The sequence below is a fragment of the Bufo bufo genome, chromosome 1, assembly GCF_905171765.1.
Source record: "Bufo bufo chromosome 1, aBufBuf1.1, whole genome shotgun sequence".
Taxonomy (NCBI): Eukaryota; Metazoa; Chordata; class Amphibia; order Anura; family Bufonidae; genus Bufo; species Bufo bufo.
This window is the reverse complement of record NC_053389.1, coordinates 768163488-768184914: the sequence shown is the minus strand read 5'-3', so window position 1 is coordinate 768184914 and position 21427 is coordinate 768163488. Positions and strand designations below refer to the sequence as shown.

Sequence of the window (21427 nt, the reverse complement as noted above, 5' to 3'; positions counted from 1 at the left end):
AGCTAGCTCGTATGCTATTCGGTCACCCTTCCCCCTACACATTTCACCCATACAGGAGCTCGTCAGGGAGGACGGTAGCAACCTACAGCAAAAATAGCCAATGGCTACATGGCGTATTGCACCCCATTTCTCTAAGGAGGAGGGATATAGAAAACGGATACCTCTGGACACGGAGGAAATATCAGGAAATGTCCGCTCAGCCAATCACCAGCTGAGGCGGGTGCGGCCAAGGATATCCCCTGATATTTCCAGGGAGTCAAGCCCGGATCAACGGGGGCCCAGCAAGCATCCAAACGGCAGCTATGGGAGAGCGATTCATAAGTATATCCCTTTAAGTATATTTTGCTTTCTGCAAAAATTATACAGTAGCTGCAGACAACCCCTTTAAGGACTTAGGGCCGTTATATATTATAACAGTGGGGAATGCTCTTCTTAGCTATAGGAGAAGCATTAACATCACATAACCAGCAGATGGCACTGTTACCACCACAAAATATTTACCGGTATTACATTAACCCTATTGAGAGCGCACATAATGGGTGTCTGTTGCGGATGTAATCATATCACAGATAATGGGACTACTTATCATTCTCCTGGTCTGTCACTTATCTATATTTCCAGGTAGCGCCAGTAGTTCTAATGCAGCATGACATGCACTGATTGAGTGCAATGGTAATAGCTTCCAAATTTAATATTGCCTCTACAGTATTCAACTCACCGATGAAAGTCTAGGAGTAAGCGAAGAATTCTGCTGCATGAGGTAGGACAAAATAAGACCAACTGTGCCAAATGACAAACACAACTCTGCTAGATCAGCGAAGGCGGATTACTTACAGAACAAACTGTGCGCTGTCATGTCTGCGCCGCGGTATAAGTTGCGTCTCACGCCATTGCACAAAGCGGCCAAGCACTTCCCCAGCAGAGCCTTCAATGTTGATGTGATTCACATTTGTCCAGATCTCCAGCCCCACCAGGACAATTCTTATATTCAGCATGCTGTACATCTAGAGAAATGAAAGACAACGCGCTCATCTCCAAGGAAGGTTAGGAATGGAGCTTGTAGGATCTGAACAGGTCATGTGGGCACTTATTAGGATCACCCCAACTAGTTGTTAGGGGGTCAGATATCTCCGCAGAAAGTTCCCTGCTTCCATTCACACACAGCCACAGAATTAGGCTACATGCACACAAACGTATTTTGTTTCAGTGTCTGTTCCGTTTTTTTTTTGCAGATAGGATGCGGACCCATTCATTTCATAAGTATGTCCGCTCCGTAGCCCCGCAAAAAAAAAAAAAGAACATGTCCTATTCTTGTCCGTTTTAGGCATTGTTACAATGTATCCGGCAAAAAAAAAAAAAAAAAAGGGGCTGGCATAAGGATGTCATCCGTTTTTTTTGCGTATCCGCAATTTGCGGACCTCAAAACACATACGGTCGTGTGCATGTAGCCTTAAAGGGGTATTCTACCTACAACAATTTAGCCCCAATCCACAGTTAAATTGGTGCAAGTCCAAGCATTGAGATCCCCACCAAACACCGGAATGGGGGGGGTCCAGTGTCCCCCCATTAGAACATAGCAGCTTTCAAGTATGCACACTAATGCGCCATTCAACACCTATGGGACTGGTTTTTACTAGAATACCTCTTTAAAAAACACACCTATGTACGCTGCAACCACCACTAGGGAAAGGCACTGTATACAAATTTAAACATATCCAGTTCTTTATCAGCTACCCCTAGTGGTGGCTGCAGGGAGCCAGAAGTTTCTCATCTAGCTGTAAGGCTGTGTGTTGTGAATCTGAAAACTGGTGCCATGAACACTGTAAAGAGATGGCGTGCCATTAATAAGCACATTGAAAACATCTTGCCTCTACAGTACTGTGCAAAAGTCTTAGGTGTGAAAACAGGCTACAGAGTGAGAATGCTTTCACAAATAGAAAAGTGTTAAAGAGGCATTCAAACAACTTTGCATAAATCAATAGTACAAGCGACCACAAGAAACTTTGTAATATGATTTATCAGTGACAAATGTCTACTGCTCATGTTATCAGCGGTTAACCTCCCCCCTTCCCCTTTGCCAATTGCTTTTAACTTTGAAAAATGCTTTCAACTTAATCTCCAGATGGTAGCAGCTCCAAAGGAGGATCATATAACACATGTCAATGCAAGTCTATTGAAAGGGGATGGTGGAGAAGTGCGGAAGAGCTGAGTGAGATTGGGTTCAAAGAGAGACAATAAACAGACTGCACAGCTACACAGGAGATGTATATCTCGGCACGAGTGCTAAATTCACAACCATAACCGATCAGTACTTCTCTAATGTCTTCCATGATCCTGGGGCATGTTTCTGAGTGAGTAAGAGAAGCTTTGGTAGTAGCTTCTCCTCTACTTTCTGTGGGCACAGGATGGCAGTAAGGGTTCATTGAGATGGCCATATGTTGTGTTCCACACCCGTTTTAGCGGAACAGGTGCGGACCCATTCATTTCAATGGGGCCGCAAAAGATGCGGACAGCACATCGTGTGCTGCCCGCATTCGTTGTTCCGTTCCCTGGCTCCGCAAAAAATATAGAACATGTCCTATTCTTGTCCGCAGTTGCAGACAAGAATAGGCATTTTCTATGAGAGTGATGGCCATGTGCGGTCCGCAAATTGCGGAATGGACACTGGCCATCTAAATGAGCCCTTAGCCTCATGATGTGTGGACTCACCAGTTATGTACGTACAGTCAGGTCCATAAATATTGGGACATCGACACAATTGTAACATTTTTGGCTCTATACACCACCACAATGGATTTGAAATGAAACGAACAAGATGTGCTTTACCTGCAGACTGTCAGCTTTAATTTGAGGTTATTTACATCCAAATCAGGTGAACGATGTAGGAATTACAACAGTTTGCATATGTGCCTTCCACTTGTTAAGGAACCAAAAGTAATGGGACAATTGGCTTCTCAGCTGTTTCATGGCCAGGTGTGTGATATTCCCTCATTATCCCAATTACAATGAGCAGATAAAAGGTCCAGGGTTCATTTCAAGTGTGCTATTTGTATTTGGAATCTGTTGCTGTCAACTCTCAAGATGAGATCCAAAGAGCTGTCACTATCAGTGAAGCAAGCCATCATTAGGCTGAAAAAACACAACAAACCCATCAGAGAGATCGCAAAAACATTAGGCGTGGCCAAAACAACTGTTCGGAACATTCTTAAAAAGAAGGAACGCACTGGTGAGCTCAGCAACAACAAAAGACCCGGAAGACCACGGAAAACAACTGTGGTGGATGACCGAAGAATTGGCCAGATCAAGAACACTCTCTAGGAGGTAGGTGTATGTGTGTCAAAGTCAACAATCAAGGGAAGACTTCACCAGAGTGAATACAGAGGGTTCACCACAAGATGTAAACCATTGGTGAGCCTCAAAAACAGGAAGGCCAGATTAGAGTTTGCCAAACGACATGTAAAAAAAGCCTTCACAGTTCTGGAACAACATCCTATGGACAGATGAGACCAAGATCAACTTGTACCAGAGTGATGGGAAGAGAAGAGTATGGAGAAGGAAAGGAACTGCTCATGATCCTAAGCATACCACCTCATCAGTGAAGCATGGTGGTGGTAGTGTCATGGCGTGGGCATGTATGGCTGCCACTGGAACTGGTTCTCTTGTATTTATTGATGATGTGACTGCTGACAAAAGCAGCAGGATGAATTCCGAAGTGTTTCGGGCAATATTATCTGCTCATATTCAGCCAAATGCTTCAGAACTCATTGGACGGCGCTTCACAGTGAGGATGGACAATGACTTAAAGCATACTGCAAAAGCAACCAAAGAGTTTTTTAAGGGAAAGAAGTGGAATGTTATGCAATGGCCAAGTCAATCACCTGACCTGAATCCGATTGAGCATGCATTTCACTTGCTGAAGACAAAACTGAAGGGAAAATGCCCCAAGAACAAGCAGGAACTGAAGACAGTTGCAGTAGAGGCCTGGCAGAGCATCACCAGGGATGAAACCCAGTGTCTGCTGATGTCTATGCGTTCCAGACTTCAGGCTGTAATTGACTGCAAAGGATTTGCAACCAAGTATTAAAAAGTGAAAGTTTGATTTATGATTATTATTCTGTCCCATTACTTTTGGTCCCTTAACAAGTGGGAGGCACATATGCAAACTGTTGTAATTCCTGCACCGTTCACCTGATTTGGATGTAAATACCCTCAAATTAAAGCTGACAGTCTGCAGTTAAAGCACAAGTTGTTCGTTTCATTTCAAATCCATTGTGGTGGTGTATAGAGGCAAAAATGTTAGAACTGTGTCCATGTCCCAATATTCATGGACCTGGCTGTGTGTATGTATGAATGATTTGAGTCCACATAATGTCCCTACTAAGGTTACTCAGGACAGTAGCACAGAAAGTGATGTCATGGGAAAAAGACTAAATGAGCATCTGGCCACAGATAAAACAGTAAAAAAAAAAAAGTGTTTTTCTTTTCCATTTTGCATTCATTCCCAATTCTATTTTAGATATATCAAATAGATTGCAGTGACCGTTTTGTTTTAGGAACAAGCCCCAGTTCATTTGTATACTGCCTGATGAAGGAGTCTCTGAAAGCTTGCAAACATAATCGCTTAACGAAAAAAACCTCTGCAATCTGAGAAAGAACCAGGGAGCATGGGCTCAATTTCTCTGCACTGCCCCCACAGGGGAAACGAGGCATTACAAAATTATCAACAAAATCAATGGGCTGTCTGCGTAATGCATGTATATGGCGGGTCCTCCAGAGCAAGAAAATGTAGCATGTCTGTCTAATACTGTACATGAGGGTCTTGAATTGGGGACTCTTTATTGCGAATTTTAAGCAGAGGTCTAGAAATCCGTGAAGAACGGAGACAGATATTCATCATATAATGACAATTTCTATATAATTTTCTACAAAAGAAGGAAAACTCCTTTAAGGTAGAAGAACTATGAGCAATAACAGCAGCGGATGTCAGGATTTTCATACTTACACTATCCAGGTAATTAGACAACTCCACCATTTCAGCTCGTACAGCGGAGGTATTCTGTCCCAACATGTCAAACTGCAAGAGATACATGAAGAATATATATATATATACACACACATATACATACATATACATACACATCACCTAATATATATATATTACATGATTATAGATTACATTTATTTTTGTAATAAAGCTTAGATTGACAAAAGTAGACACTATGTAATCTAAAAGTTTTTCTAATGGTTATCATTCACAGGGTATCTGATTGCCTCCAACTATTTCCTTGCTAGGTTTTTAATAGGGTTGATCCTGCTGACAGGTGCTCTTTAAAGGGATATTCCCAATTTTGGTATATCCACAAAATAGGTATGGATCTAAGCCTATCAAGAAAATATGAAAACCCAGACCCCAAAAGGTAAGAAGAAGAAATAATACATAAGGGGAAGGCTTCTTTACAGTAAGAGCAACCAGTAAAATATCAAGAGGGTGGCTGTCTGGCCGAGATTGGGGAGCATTTGGGATTTGGAGGGACTGTAGCTGGGGACATTCTGGCTATTAGTGGGAAAGCTGTGAAAATTATCGCTGACTGGTATATTTTTGTGACGCCGTGTATGGCACTGTATGTGGGATAAACTGTGGCTGGCACTGTGCAATGGTTACTCCTCCCACCAATTTTATCTACAAGAGGCTCTGCAGCAGCTGAAGCCTTGGTGGCTTCTAATATGCTAATAGTTTACAGGAAAGGGGGGGGGGGGGGGGGGTATAATTAACCTGAGGATCAGCGGTCTGTAATGCTGCGGGGATGAGGCCTCATAATGGGAGGACATTGCGGGCAGAAAAAAACAACAGGGAGGAAATATTTGCTGACGGTTCTAATTAGATATTTGGATGTGGAGGCAAAATGACTGCAGCAGGAATGGAGTTATTAGGATCCCTGGTGTCAGCGTATGGACACTGTGTTCATAGATTATGGAGATTAGAAGAGAAAGGGTGTGGACGCTGACACAGGGTGGAAATGTCCAGGGGAATTTTAAGAAATGATCCAATAACAGATGTACAGCCACAGATCACCACAATCCACTGAGTGTGAGGGGCACAGAACAGGGTGGGCACCAAGAGGGAGTCGGACCCCCAGCATCCAGGATAACAGGGTGGACACCGAAAGGGAGTCTGACCCCCAGCATCCAGAACAACAGGGTGGACACCGAGAGGGAGTCTCACCACCAGCATCCAGAACAACAGGGTGGACACTGAAAGGGAGTCTGACCCCCAGCATGCAGGACAACAGGGTGGACACCGAAAGGGAGTCTAACCCCCAGCATACAGGACAACAGGGTGGACACCGAGAGGGAGTCTGACCCCCAGCATCCAGAACAACAGGGTGGACACCGAGAGGGAGTCTGACCCCCAGCATCCAGAACAACAGGGTGGACACCGAGAGGGAGTCTGACCCCCAGCATCCAGGACAACAGGGTGGACACTGAAAGGGAGTCTGACCCCCAGCATCCAGGACAACAGGGTGGACACCGAAAGGGAGTCTGACCCCCAGCATCCAGGACAACAGGGTGGACACTGAAAGGAAGTCTGACCCCCAGCATCCAGAACAACAGGGTGGACACCGAGAGGGAGTCTGACCCCGAGCATCCAGGACAACAGGGTGGACACCGAGAGGGAGTCTGACCCCCAGCATCCAGGACAACAGGGTGGACACAGAGAGGGAGTCTGACCCCCAGCATCCAGAACAACAGGGTGGACACCGAGAGGGAGTCTGACCCCCAGCATCCAGGATAACAGGGTGGACACTGAAAGGGAGTCTGACCCCCAGCATCCAGGACAACAGGGTGGACACCGAGAGGGAGTCTGACCCCCAGCATCCAGGACAACAGGGTGGACACCGAGAGGGAGTCTGACCCCCAGCATCCAGGACAACAGGGTGGACACCGAGAGGGAGTCTGACCCCCAGCATCCAGGACAACAGGGTGGACACCGAGAGGGAGTCTGACCCCCAGCATCCAGGACAACAGGGTAGACACTGAAAGGGAGTCTAACCCCCAGGATCCTGACTGAAGAGCATATAAAGGAGCTGGTAGAATGGGCTGAGTTTTAGGCGCATACATACAGTATGGAGTCAGCCATGCTGGGTACTGCCATGAAAGTGCACTACGTGCCACAGGATTCTGGTCTGTACCCACCGAGTACATAGGCAGCGCTTTCTTCTGTGTTTATTCGTGTCCAGGACACATATTTTCTGTCATCAGCCTCACTGACTTTGGTTTTTACTCATGTAAATATATTACAATAGCAGCTCTGATGCAGAACTAAGCAATTTTACTAGCAAAATACTTCATCTTCTGACAAGAATAGAACTGCTATAATACTGCATCCTATGGACAAGGATATAACTGCTATAATACTGCCTTCTATGGACAAGAATAGAACTGCTATAATACTGCATCCTATGGACAAGGATATAACTGCTATAATACTGCCTTCTATGGACAAGAATAGAACTGCTATAATACTGCATCCTATGGACAAGGATATAACTGCTATAATACTGCCTTCTATGGACAAGAATAGAACTGCTATAATACTGCATCCTATGGACAAGGATATAACTGCTATAATACTGCTCCTATGGACAAGAATAGAACTGCTATAATACTGCATCCTATGGACAAGGATATAACTGCTATAATACTGCCTTCTATGGACAAGAATAGAACTGCTATAATAATGCATCCTATGGACAAGGATATAACTGCTATAATACTGCATCCTATGGACAAGGATATAACTGCTATAATACTGCCTTCTATGGACAAGAATAGAACTGCTATAATAATGCATCCTATGGACAAGGATATAACTGCTATACTCCCACATGTAAAACCACACAACTAATATAAAATTGCCTTATGTGTGCAGCTGGTAAAAAAAAACAACACATATGTGGTGAAACATGTCGGGGGGCTCTGCTTTCTCGTTTAAATACAAAAGCATTAGTGTAGTAAAACAAGGCGGCCGACCTTCAGGCGTCCCCCAGGGTTTATCTGTGAGAAATAGAATTGAGCACTATAATGGAGGATATGTAGGAAATGGATTGTTGGAAAACAGCTAGCTCAGATTGAGCAGGTAATGAGTATTAGAGAGGCAGCGGTTATTACTTTCACACTAGCGTTTTAGCTTTCCGGTATTGAGATCCGTCATAGCGGCTCAATATCGGAAAAAACGCTTCAGTTTTGTCCCCATATATTGTCAAATGGGGACAAAACTGAACCGAACAGAACGGAGCGCTCCAAAATGCATTCCATTCCGTTTAGTTGCGTTGCCAGACCGGAGAGCAAACCGCAGCATGTTGTAGTTTGCTTTCCGTCCTGGGATGCAGAGCAAGACGGAACCGGCATGACCCCCAATGCAAGTCAATGGGGATGGAACTGTTTTCTCTGACACATTAAAAAAAACGGATCCGCCCTCCATTGACTTTCAATTGAGTTTGTGACGGATCCGTCTTGGCTATGTTAAAGATAATATAACCGGATCCGTTCATAACCGATGCAGACGGTTGTATTATCAGTAACGGAAGCGTTTTTGCTGAAACCTGCCGGATCCAGAAAAAAACACTAGTGTGAAAGTAGTCTTAGAGTGGCAGCGGTTATATCTAAAAAAGCAAGCTGAAACTAAGTGAGTTGAATAGTGTAACAAACTACCTTACTAATAACAGGTAATGTTGCCAATAGAGAAGGATTGACTCTTATCACAATCAGGAAATAGAGCAGCTGCTAATATCTGATATTATATATCCATACCTAAATATTAGTACCATAAATACATACAGAAGATTTGAAAAAAAGTGAGAGAAAAAAAACAACACACTAATGTTTTTTGTTTTTTTATTATTACCAAAGGCTTTTGAAAAAAAATAACAGAGGGATATAAATACATATTATCTTGTCTTGTGTTTATTTTAAAATAATATAATAAAAGGTTAATTTTTTTAAAGAAAGTGAATAATTAGGCCTAAAACTGAATTGGTATAGCCCCTGGCTATTGATTTGTGTTCATTTTCAAAAATATTCTGGGCCAAAGGGGTCATTTAAAAAAAAAAAATTGGTAAAAAAAAAAAAAAATGCTTCCTTTGTACAAGAATCTATTTGTTATAATACTGTTTCCTATGTCTAAGAATATAACTATATACTAGCACCTTCAATAACCACTGTAATACTGCCTCCTATGTAGAAAAATATTACTACAATAACTCTGCCGCCTATGTACAAGACTAGAACAATTACAATAATGCCCCATATATGCAAGAACATAACTAATATAATACTGCCCCAATACAAAAATATTAATATTATTCTACCCCTATGTAGAATAATATAGCTACTATAATACTGCCCCTATGTACAAGAATATAACTACTATAATACTGCTCCTATGTACAAGAATATAACTACTACAATACTGCTCCTATGTACAAGAATATAACTACTATAATACTGCCTCCTAAGTACAAGAATATAACTACTATAATACTGCCCCTATGTACAAGAATATAACTACTATAATACTGCTCCTATGTACAAGAATATAACTACTATAATACTGCCTCCTATGGACAAGAATATAACTACTATAATACTGCCTCCTCTGTACAAGAATATAACTGCTATAATACTGCTCCTATGTACAAGAATATAACTACTATAATACTGCCCCTATGTACAAGAATATAACTACTACAATACTGCCCTTACAAGAATATAACTGCTATAATACTGCTTCTATGTACGAGAATATAACTACTATAATACTGCCCCTATGTACAAGAATATAACTACTATACTACTGCCCCTATGTACAAGAATATAACTGCTATAATACTGCCTCCTATGTACAAGAATATAACTACTATAATACTGCCTCCTATGTACAAGAATAGAACTACTATAATACTGCCCCTATGTACAAGAATATAACTGCTATAATACTGCTCCTATGTACAAGAATATAACTACTATAATACTGCTTCTATGTACAAGAATATAACTACTACAATACTGCCCCTATGTACAAGAATATAACTACTATAATACTGCTTCTATGTACGAGAATATAGCTATCATTTTCATATAATTGGAGATTCCTCTTAAAGGTTCTGATCAAACATTGATGTGACCTAACAGTTAATACTGGGGTTAGTCATCCCTCACAGATCCTGTGAAATATTGTACGGTTTTGTGTTGTGTCATGCGCTGAAGTAAAGCCAAAGGTTGGGTTTTCTGGACTCTTCGGTGAGGTTTCCAAAAGTTCATACAATGCTCTGTAGTTCAGAGAACAGATGGATCACCCAGCGGCTGTTACTAGTAAAGAAGGGCTATTTACTTCCAGATTTCATATACTGAAAGTGTCCTTTCGGTCCCCAAGGGCTACAAACCAAAAACCAGTACTGCATATAACACAAAACCTCTACAACTGGAAAGTGCTCTCCAACCTATGCGCCAACCCTCTAGTCCATACAAGCAGATGCAAGGCTCAGAAGCGATTGCTCACGCTTACCTGTGGCTTCAGGAGAACCCGTCTGTGCTCCAGCATTGGCACGGCGAGCCACTCACAAATCTGTGGGAGCTCAACAATCTAAGGTTGGTTCCTCTAGAAAGGAGACCCCTACATAAAGGCACTACACCGTGCCAGAAAACCTTATGACAAATGTGTAAAAGTGCACACACAGCGAAGAAAAATCATGTAGAATGTGTCATGTTCTCCTCGTCATAACCGCATGGACATCTGAATGGAATTATACAAATTCTTTGTTGTTTGCTTAATCTAGGCAGAGTGCTGGCAATGCACCATGGGAAAATAACATGCAAAGAGTTATCTCCCACTGAAAGAGAACCATCTGCTGTAGCGCCACCTTCTGGAAGTGGCTCCGTAGGAATCAAATTCTGACTTGTTATCAAGCATTGAAACATGACAAGGGTAAATAGCCAAGCCAAAGATCCATCCGTGGACAGCTGCTTCAGGGAGTGCTTGCTCCTCAGACTTTGACTCAAAGGGAGCCACTTCCAGAAGGAGGCGGCTTGACAGTGGTTCGACAGTCCTTCTGAAATGAATGGTAAGCGCAGTGCGCAAGCATGGCTACCGCTCCATTCACTTCTATGGGGCTGACAGAAATAGCCGAGCCAACCCCTTTAAGATAGAAGGCCCAAAGAAACAGAAGTGAGTGCGGCCAAGGATTGAAAGTGCCATCAACCAGTAGGATCCCATCAACAGTGATTAGGCAGCCCAGGGTCACCTCTCCACCTGGGGCTTTCAAACTATCTAGCTACTGCCTTCAGTATGGTGACCACCTGTATGAGGTAGTCAACATCTTATTATTTGATTCCACTGCTATGTAAGAATGCCACGGGACCTTCTTCTGGTTTAGCCCCACTGAATGAAACTAAACTACGAGAAGACGCCGGCGGCAGTTTTCAGCAGCAATCGTCAGGACACTGCGCCAAGAAAGGACATGTCGTGGCAACAATGGGAGGCAGTTCAAGTGCTTTTTGGTGAAGCATTTGAGCCAAATTCCTAGAGAGGATTTGGAGATATATATGTAACAGAAAACCAGGAGCTCCCACCCCCACAAGTATGGACCATGAAGCCAATCAGCATAGAATTTGGATAGTTGAGCTCCCTTACATGACTCATTAAAGGGATGGGCTGAACAAAATAAGAGATACTGACGCTTCCTGGGTATCACTGGTCCTGCTTGGCCAATCAATGTTTGAGGCAGGACTTTTGCTCCAGCCAGTGATTGGCTGACCGTTCATTTCCTGTGTGGCAAGTGGGACTGGGAAGCAGACACCAGTGGGGAATCGGGAAGCATCGGATCAGTGAGGTGAATATCGATTTTTTTTTTTATTCCATTCTGACCCCTCCTTTACACTTTGGCTACTTTCACACGAGCGTTTTTACTGGATCCGGCAGGGTTCAGCAAAACGCTTCCGTTACTGATAATACAACCGCCTGCATCAGTTATGTACGGATCAGATTGTATTATCTGTAACATAGCCAAGACGGATCCGTCATGAACTCCATTAAACGTCAATGGAGGACGGATCAGTTTTCTATTGAGTCAGATCCGTTTTCTGATCGGATCAGTATTGTGTCTGATCCGTTTTCTCTGACACAATAGAAAACTGATCCATCCTCCATTGACGTCTTGCTCCGCATGCCAGGACGGAAAGCAAACTAAACGGTACAGAATAAATTTTGGAGCATTCCGTTATGTTCAGTTCAGTTTTGCACCATTCACAATGAATGGCGACAAAACGGAAGCGTTTTTTTTCCGGTATTGAGCCCCTATGATGGATCTCAATACCGGAAAACTAAAACGCTAGTGTGAAAGTAGCCTTAAAGGGATTCTCCGGGAATTGATCAAATGAAAATACTTAAATATTTCTTTATTATAAATATATTCCAAATACCTTTTACTACTTATTTAATGGCTCGCTTTGTCTGGGGAGCAATCATTAGGAGAAATAAAATGGCCGCTGTCCTATTAAAGGGTTTCTATCACTTCGTATGACATATTTAGGTGTCAGACACTAGCGATCCGCTAGTGTCTGCTCTAACAAACCATCCTAATATAATAGGTTTTGGGGCAGCCGTTTTGCTAAAATAACAACTTATATCTATATGCTAATGAGCCTCTAGGTGCTATGGGGGCGTCATTAGCACCTAGAGGCTCCGTCTACCTTCATAAACTGTCGCCGCCCAGAGCGTCCCTCCAGCCCGCCCATCTCCTGCTGAATGCGATCCTCTCCGTGCGCGTCTCTGTTCTGCGCATGCGCAGTGAATGTTTGACCGCTTCCCTGCTCAGACATCTCCACTGTGCCTGTTCCTCAGAGCACTATGATGTCATCGGCGCAGGCGCAGTGGATATGTCTGAGCCGGGAAGCGGTCAGACATTCACTGCGCATGCGCAGAACAGAGACGCGCACGGAGAGGATCGCATTCAGCAAGAGATGGGCGGGCTGGAGGGACGCGCTGGGCGGCGGCAGTTTATGAAGGTAGACGGAGCCTCTAGGTGCTAATGACGCCCCCATAGCACCTAGAGGCTCATTAGCATATAGATATAAGTTGTTATTTTAGCAAAACGGCTGCCCCAAAACCTATCATATTAGGATGGTTTGTTAGAGCAGACACTAGCGGATCGCTAGTGTCTGACACCTAAATATGTCATACGAAGTGATAGAAACCCTTTAATACACACAAAACCTGTCCTAATCACACAGCAGGACAAGTTACAGTACTTCACAACACTGAGCTAAAGAGCTGCTTCATCCTCCTCTCTGCTCTACTTGTCAGGGATTATGATCCTGAATACAGCTGATAAGATCTTCAGCTGAATCTCTGTAGGAATGGAGATAATGAGGAGACAAAGTACAAAGAGGAGGTGGGGATGCGGCTAATGAGCAGCAGTACTTGTATGCAGTCTTCATTTCCACAGCCTGTCCTGTCAGTCCTCTCTGTACTTCAGGTCTCCTCATGGACTCCATTACCACAGAGATTCAGCTAAAGATCTTATCATCTGTATTCAGGATCATAATCCCTGACAAGCAGAGAAGAGGATGAGGCAGCTCTTTACCTCAGTGTTGTGAAGTAACTCGTCCTGCTGTGTGATGTGATGAGGACAGGTTTTGTGTGTACTAATAGGACAGCAGGGGTGCGTTACCATGGTTCCCAGACACAATGATCCCACCCATCCACTGCGTTGTATGCCAAAAAATAGCTCGTATGAAATACGGGTAATGCAGGTAACAGAGGTGGTCAGTAGTAATTGTATTGGGGTACACTTGGTTGTTTTTTGTTTTTAATTTTTTTCAAAAAGAGGCACACTGTAGAGTTACCATCCATGACTTACCCTTTCCTTGTCCACCACCAGGAACAGTTCCACATATCTGGTCTGGGGAAGGACCGCCCGCTTCTTCTAAACACAACAGGACAACATAGAAGACTATTATATGGGTGCACATACCGTATTTTCTGGTGTATAAGACGACCCCCAACTTTTCCATTTAAAATATAGGGTCCAGCTCTCCCTGTCTTCAAGACGATCTTCTCCAGTCCAGGGAACTGACTGGGATCTGTGGGTGGCACTGTTATGAGGAGGGGGATCTGTGAATGGCACTGTTATGGGAGGGTGATCTGTGGATGGCATTGTTATGGGGAGGGGGATCAGTGGATGACACTGCTATGGGGGGGGGGGGGGGGCTATGGATGACTCTTTATAGCATCTTATGCTATATGTGTCATCCACAGATCCCCCTCCCTATAACAGTGCCATCCACAGATCCCCCTCCCCATAAGAGGGCCATCCACAGATCCCCCTCCCCATAAGAGTGCCACCCACAGATCCCCCTCCCCATAACAGTGCCACCCACAGATCCCCCTCCCCATAACAGTGCCACCCACAGATCCCCCTCCCCATAACAGTGCCATCCACAGATCCCCCTCCCGACGCTCAGAGGAGTATACATTTATAAACTGTAATCCGTAACTTTAACTTTAAATCAGCGCTCATCTCTTTACTAGGGTACCTTACTCTCAGCTCTGGTAACAGGCAGTGCGGGCGGCGCTCACTCACTGACGTCACGCGCCTGCGCCGCCTAGTGGGAGGAGCAGGCACGGGACATCAGTAAGTGAGCGCCACCCGCACTGCCTGTTACCGGAGCCGAGAGTAAGGTACCCTAGTAAAGAGATGAGCGCTGATTTAAAGTTAAAGTTACGGATTACAGTTAATAAATGTATACTCCTGTGAGCAGCGGGGCCCTGTATATTCTAACCCCCAGGCAAGCGTCCCCGTCACCATGGGAACACCTGGGGGTTAGAATATACCATCGGATCTGAGTATACCCGGCGTATAAGACGACCCCCGACTTTTGAAAAGGATTTCTAGTGTTAGAAAGTCGTCTTATACGCCGGAAAATACGGTATATCACAGGCTGGGGGGTAGGCTACCTGCACATGGTGCAGAGTACGCTTGGTTTTCCCGTGCTGATTGCCGTGCAGAAAACCCGCAGCGAAATGAGATTTGCTAAATCTCATGTACACATTGCACATTTAGACCGCGCAGAAATTGACCAGCATTGTGGACTTTATAATCTGGAGCCTGTCAATGGATTGTGTGGCTCCACAACTAGCGTATAGAGGTTTTCCTTATAGACTTCAATGGGGTTATTAACAGAAAATGCGCACCAAAAGCTACCGTAAAAATGGCATAAACAAAGAGAAACGCAAAAAAAAGCTATAAATAGCGATGCTTTATGTGTTTTTATTGCATTTCCTGCATATACATATACAAATCCATGCCATGTGCAGGTAGCCTTTCAAAGACTTACAGAGTTCTTCTCTATGATGGACAGATCACCACTGCAGCAACAATCCTATATGCAAATGAGCAGTTAAGGCCACAAAGGGCAAGGCCAAGCAATTCTGTGCACAGTTGCTCCTCCTACTTCCTCTGCCAGCCCCCCCCTATCCTTCTTGATTGACAGGACCAAATTCCTGCATAGACATCTCGCCTGGTCCTGTCAATCAAGGAGAGGGAAGGGTTGGCAGAGGAAGTAGGGGAAGCAAGAGTGCACAGAGTGGCTTTGGTCCACCCTCGGTGCACTTAACTGCTCATTTGCATAAGAGCTGAAAGCACTTTTTCTCCAGAAAAAGTGAAATGCATCATTACTTTCAGGTGAGCTAGACCTACAAGGCACTGTGCCTGGTTTCATGTCACTCCATGAAATACTATTTTAATATAAAAAAAATATATAACTAGAATTTAAAAAAACCATAAAATGAGAATGTGTGAAGAAGCCCTATGGAGAACAGCAGCTATCTTGTTATTGAGATTACTTTATTTGGCAAAAAAAAATCTTTAAGGGGAACCTGTCATTAACTTTATGCTGCCCATACTAAAGGCAGCATAAAGTAGAGAGAGGCGAGTTGATTTCAGCGGTCTGTTATTTAAAAGTAAATGGCTGCCGAGAACCAACATCACAACCATTGCAGACTGGGCCTGGTAAAGAGTCACGGCCACCTGAGAAGAGTCATGGTTATTCATGATCTCCTGCTCTCCTGCCCACCTGCTGATGACTGACAGTCTCCTACCTAGTTTTCTCCCTTTTTCTCTAGGAGAGAACTGCCAATCATCAGCAGATGGGCGGGAGAGCAGGAGACTATCAATAACCAGGACTCTTCTCAGGTAGATTTGACTCTTTTCCAGGCCTGGGCTGCAAGGATTATGATCCTGGTTCTCAGCAACCACTTACTATTAGCTCATAAGTGACACACCGCTAAGATCAGCATTTCTGTCACTACTTTATGCTGCCCTCAGTGAGATCAGCATAACATTGATGACAGGTTCCCTTAAAAGGCTATGTACATCTTTTGAGGCAATTTTTGTTTATGATTGCATTTTTGGCTAAAAATCATATTTTCAATTGGCCTTTATTAAAAATATTGAGCCATTCTGTCACAAAGGGTTAACACTCTAGCTGTGTGACTGGTACTTTCTCTAATGAATCTTATCTCTAAATTACGGAGAGGTCATAAACACTTATTTAAGCCCCATTCTTATCAGTAAGATAAGAACTGAGCTATAATGAATGTTTATAATGTCAGAGAGCAGAGATAACTAGATTTTTGTACTTACCGTAAAATCTCTTTCTCTTCCGTTCATTGGGTGTGGACAGGCTTGACCATGGGTATAGCTGTTGCCGCTGGAATCACGAACAGGGAATCCGTCCGCCTGAAAGATGCCGTCTGGGACAGATAGACTCGAACGGCTCATACCAAATCCAGGGTATGGAGCAACTGCTCCCGAGGATGAGCAGGGTCCGGACAAAATGAAGGGAGAATAATCTCCTCATTTAGATGGAATTCCAACACCATCTTCGGCACGAAGGACTGCACAGGGCGAAGGACCACCTTATCCTGATGGAGGATCAGAAATGGAGACCGACATGACAGAGCCGCGAGTTCTGACACTCTACGGATAGAAGTAATTGCAACCAAAAAAGCCACATTATAAAACATGAAGCACAGCGACACCTGCTGCAAAGGTTCAGATGGAGGACTGAAAGAGGGTGCAGCATGCGCCACCCCCTTGCAGAAAAGTCTGAACCGCCGAAAGCGAAGCTAAATTTTGCTAAAAAAGAATGGAGCAAGCCGACACTTGCCCTTTGAGGGAGCTGAGAGCCACCCCTAAGTCCATGCCCGACTGCAGGAAAGCCAAAAGTCGTGGCAAAGAAAAGCGTACGGGAGACAGCTGTCGCCGCTCGCACCAACTAAAGTAGGACTTCCAGGTCCGGTGGTAGATTCTAGTAGACGATGGCTTCCTGGCCCGAATCATGGTCTGGACCACCGCATCCGAAAACCCACGAGCTGTCAGTACGGCGGCTTCAACAGCCATGCCGTTAAATGTAGCGACCCTAAATTCGGGTGGAAGATTGTCCCCGAAGCGGAAGACGCCAAGGTTCGTCGGCCATGGAGTCCCTGGACAGCGCAACGAAGTCCTCGACCTTGTTGTTGAACATTAAAGCCATGAGATCCACATCCGGACGACCCCACCTCTCGCAGATGGCCCGAAGGACCTTTGGGTGAAGAGCCCACTCGCCGAGATCGAGACCCTCCGGGTGAGGAAGTCTGCGATCCAGTTGTCGACGCCGGGTATGTGAACTGCCGACAGTGCCAGAACATGTTTCTCCGCGCAGCTGAGAATCAGGGCCGTCTCCGCCATGACTGCCAAGATCCGGGTGCCACCCTGGTGATTGATGCATGCTACCGCCGTGGAGTTGTCGGACTGCACCCTCACCGGACAACCCCTGAGATGGTTGGCCCAATGTCGCAGAGAGAGACGAATCGCCCTCAACTCCAGAACATTGATTGGAAGGGAGCGCTCCTCGCGTGACCATAACCCTTGAACAGAGAGATTTCACTCCCACTCCCCAACGCCCCAACCCCTGAGGCTTGCGTCCGTTGTTAATACCTTCCAACGGAGAGGCAGGAACGAGCGACCCAACCTCAACATTGGAGAGACATCCCCGGCACACTGGGGCATGGAGATGCACTGGCCGATCCAAGGAGGCTGGGGAGCAATCCCAGCTGGACAGAATGGCTCGCTGAAGCGTTCTGGTATGGAATTGAGTGTAGTGAACTGCTTTGAAGGAACAGACCATGTGCCCCAGAGCCCGCATGCAGTAACGAGTAGGAACCGGAGCTGGCCACAACAAGGGGAGAATATGAAGATGGAGAGCGGATAGTTTTGCCGGAGGCAAGAACACCTTGGCCTGAGAAGTGTCCAGTACCATGCCCAGATAAGTCAACCGCTGCGATTCAGGATCCATCCGAAGCGCTCCAGGGGGTCTAGAACAATGTTCAAGCTGTCCACGTCACCCGGAACGATGGACCCTTCACCAGGATGTCGTCTAAGTAAGGGATCGCCACGATCCCCCTGGCATGGAGCAGGGCCATGACTGCTGCCAGAACCTTCATAATGACCCTGGGAGCCGTGGCCAGGCAGAACGGGAGGACTAAAAATTGGTAGTGAAATGGACCCGCTGCGAACCGGAGAAACCTTTGATGACTGACGCATATGGGCACGTGAAGATAAGCGTCCTTGATGTCTATCGAGGACAGGTACTCTCCCGGTTCCATGGACGCAATGACCGACCTCAGTGACTCCATCCAGAATCTGCGAACGCAAAGGAATCGGTTGAGCGCCTTGAGGTCTAGAATGGGAAGGACCGTCCCCTCTTTTTTGGGAGCCACAAAGAGATTGGAGTAAAACCCCCGAAAAAGGTCTTGCGCAGGAACCGGAACAACCACACCTTGCTGCAGCAGCGTGCGACTTGCCAGAAAAAAAAGAATCTGTGGCTGCGGGAGAGGCCGGAGGAGATGACTGAAAAAAACGGGACGGAGTGTAGGACTTAAAATCCAGCTTGTAGCCCTCTGCAATGACCTCCCTCACCCATGCATCTGAGACGTGAGCCAGCCAAACATGTCGAAACACATGAAGCCGGCCACCCACCCGAACAGAGGGCGCCGGGGACTGCCCGTCATGCAGCGGAGTTCTTAGTGTTAAAGGACTTGGAGCCCTGTTGACGGAAATGCCAGGCAGGACACGGCTTGAATGAGGTTTGCGCTTCCGATCCGTGGCCAACTTGTCGGACACCCTCTTGGGGCTGGAAAAACTCTGAAAGGGACGAAAAAAAAAAGGCTTCCGCTTTTTTGACCTATTAGACCGCCTGTTCTCTTGCCACCTGTAGCGTCCGAAATGATCTCACCCAGGCGCTTACTAAAAAGTCTCCCGCCGGTAAAGGGGAGAGCCGTCAGGGTCCGCTTTGAAGCATTATCTGCTGCCCAGCAGGAGAGCCATAGGGTACGGTGAATAGCCACCAACAGGGCTGACGAGCGAGTCATAAACCTAGCCGCAACCAAAGATGCTTCACAAATATATGCAATGGCATGAGAAAGCTGCAGGGCCACATCTGCAAGTTCCCCCGAGGGGACTCCAGAGTCGAGACGCTGACGTAAATTACTTGCCCACTCTCCCATAGCCTTGCTCACCCATGTTGAGGCAAACACCGGCTGCATCGCTGTGCCCACTGCTTCAAAGGCAGATTTTGCAAACGCTTCCAGCTTCTTATCTTTGATATCAGAAAAAGAAGCCCAATCCGCCATTGGCAAGGTAGTATGTTTAGCCAAGCGGGAAACCGGCAGGTCCACTACACGTGGAGCCGACCATTTCTTAGTCAAATACTCCGGAAACGGATAAAGGACGTTCAAGCGTTTTGGCAACATGAAATGTCTATCAGTGAAATGCCACTCCTTGGAGAGAGAGGAATCAAACTCCTGGTGGCTGGGGAAACACTTGTGTGAAGGATGGGACTTCCTAAAGGAAAAACCCACGCTGGCAGATGACGGAGCTGGATCCTCAACTTGCAACGTCTCAATAACTGCCGTAATTAAATTGTCCACCATGGAGGACAGTTTGGAAGACTGACCCTCTGGTGAGACAACATCCTCATCTGACCCTCTCTCCTCGGAACATGCCTCTTCAACTGAGGACACGTCGGAGTGAGACTCTCTAGAAGGAGGAGAAGAGGCCGAGGAAAGGGGAGACACAGACACTGTTTGGGGGAGGATGTTCTGGTCCGTTTTGTGGGACGGCCGCAATGGGCAAGCGCTCAGTGATCCCGAGTCGGACCGGTCAGAGGACTGCTTTGCCAACAAACGCCCCAATATATACACAATAGCTTTGTTGGTATTGGAGACATCCTGCACCCATTCCGGTTCTTCCGCTGCTTGGGCAGTGACACACAGGCAAATTGACGCACCAAAGAGACGGCCTGCTTCTGGACCTGGGGCCTGGGTTCAGACATAATGACACCCCTGGCACCCCAATGAGAAAAAAGGGAAAGGTTAGGCCTGTAAGAAGGGACAAACAACACTCACCCAGCCTGTGTCCCTCCAAGCAACAAGCACCATCAGCGTCCCGCCAGGTGCTTTAAATCCCGGAAGTGGACGGAGCCCACTCTCCCTCTGCTCTGCTGTTGGCGTGGGGGCGGGGCGAACACAAGCCCCACCCCAAAAATGATGCCGGCTCTCAGCGCCCACCCATCATCTCTGGCCCCGCCCCCCCCCACCGGAACACCCGTCGGCATCCCCGGCCGACCTCAGACGCCGGCCAGGGAAAAATAAGCCGCGGGGGAGGGCCCTGCAGGAGCCGGCTGCACAGAAGCCAGGGCCTCAATTACCAATGGCTATGGTTGCCCCAGAACCGATGCGCTGACCAAGAAGTGGTGCTCAGGAAGAAGCTCCGCCCCCTCCTCTTCCAGGTGCGTTTAGGAGGACGCAGACGTGGAAACGGACGCCCCCAGTAGTAGCCCCTAAAAGAAGCCGTGGCCTCAATAACCAATGGCCCCGGCGGCCCTGTGGAAGCGGCGATATCCTCAACACAGAGGCGGGTCGGCCACACAACAGGAGCAGCACCAGGTGCCATTTAACATTTAAAAGGCTCTTATTACTGCCCATGGTACACGGCGACCACATGGGGACCATCACACATGGGGAGGAGAGGGAACTGGAGTGGGGCACTTTGGGCAGTCTCCTACTCACCTGTCTTCTGCCCCCCTGGCTTCAGCCGGATCACCACCTTCGGTGTGCAACCCCTTGGTGATGGACGCTACAATGGAAACAGAGGGGACTTTCGCTGGGACGGCCGTGGTGATGCGATTGCTGGCGGGAGAAAGAGGTTTTTACAGGAACCTCTGGTCCTCCTTTTCTTCCGGAGAGCAGGAACGAGCAGGGGGTTTGCGTGACCCCCTGGCCTCCCGTCTCCTGGTTGGGAGTGCAGGCTGTTTAAAAGACTGCCTGAAG

The 21427-nt window shown here is 46.2% G+C and overlaps 1 protein-coding gene across 1 annotated transcript in view; it reads right to left on the bottom strand.

Annotated features, from left to right (window-relative positions):
* The window catches only part of ADAM9 (ADAM metallopeptidase domain 9), a 111122-nt gene that overhangs the window by 16380 nt on the left and 73315 nt on the right, over positions 1 to 21427 (bottom strand). Inside the window, exons 7-9 of the mRNA XM_040414752.1 lie at positions 13917 to 13982; positions 5003 to 5074; positions 835 to 1004 (exon numbers count right to left, since the gene is read on the bottom strand). Coding sequence (XP_040270686.1) covers positions 835 to 1004; positions 5003 to 5074; positions 13917 to 13982 — 308 coding nt within the window. The remainder of the gene's footprint in view (positions 1 to 834; positions 1005 to 5002; positions 5075 to 13916; positions 13983 to 21427) is intronic.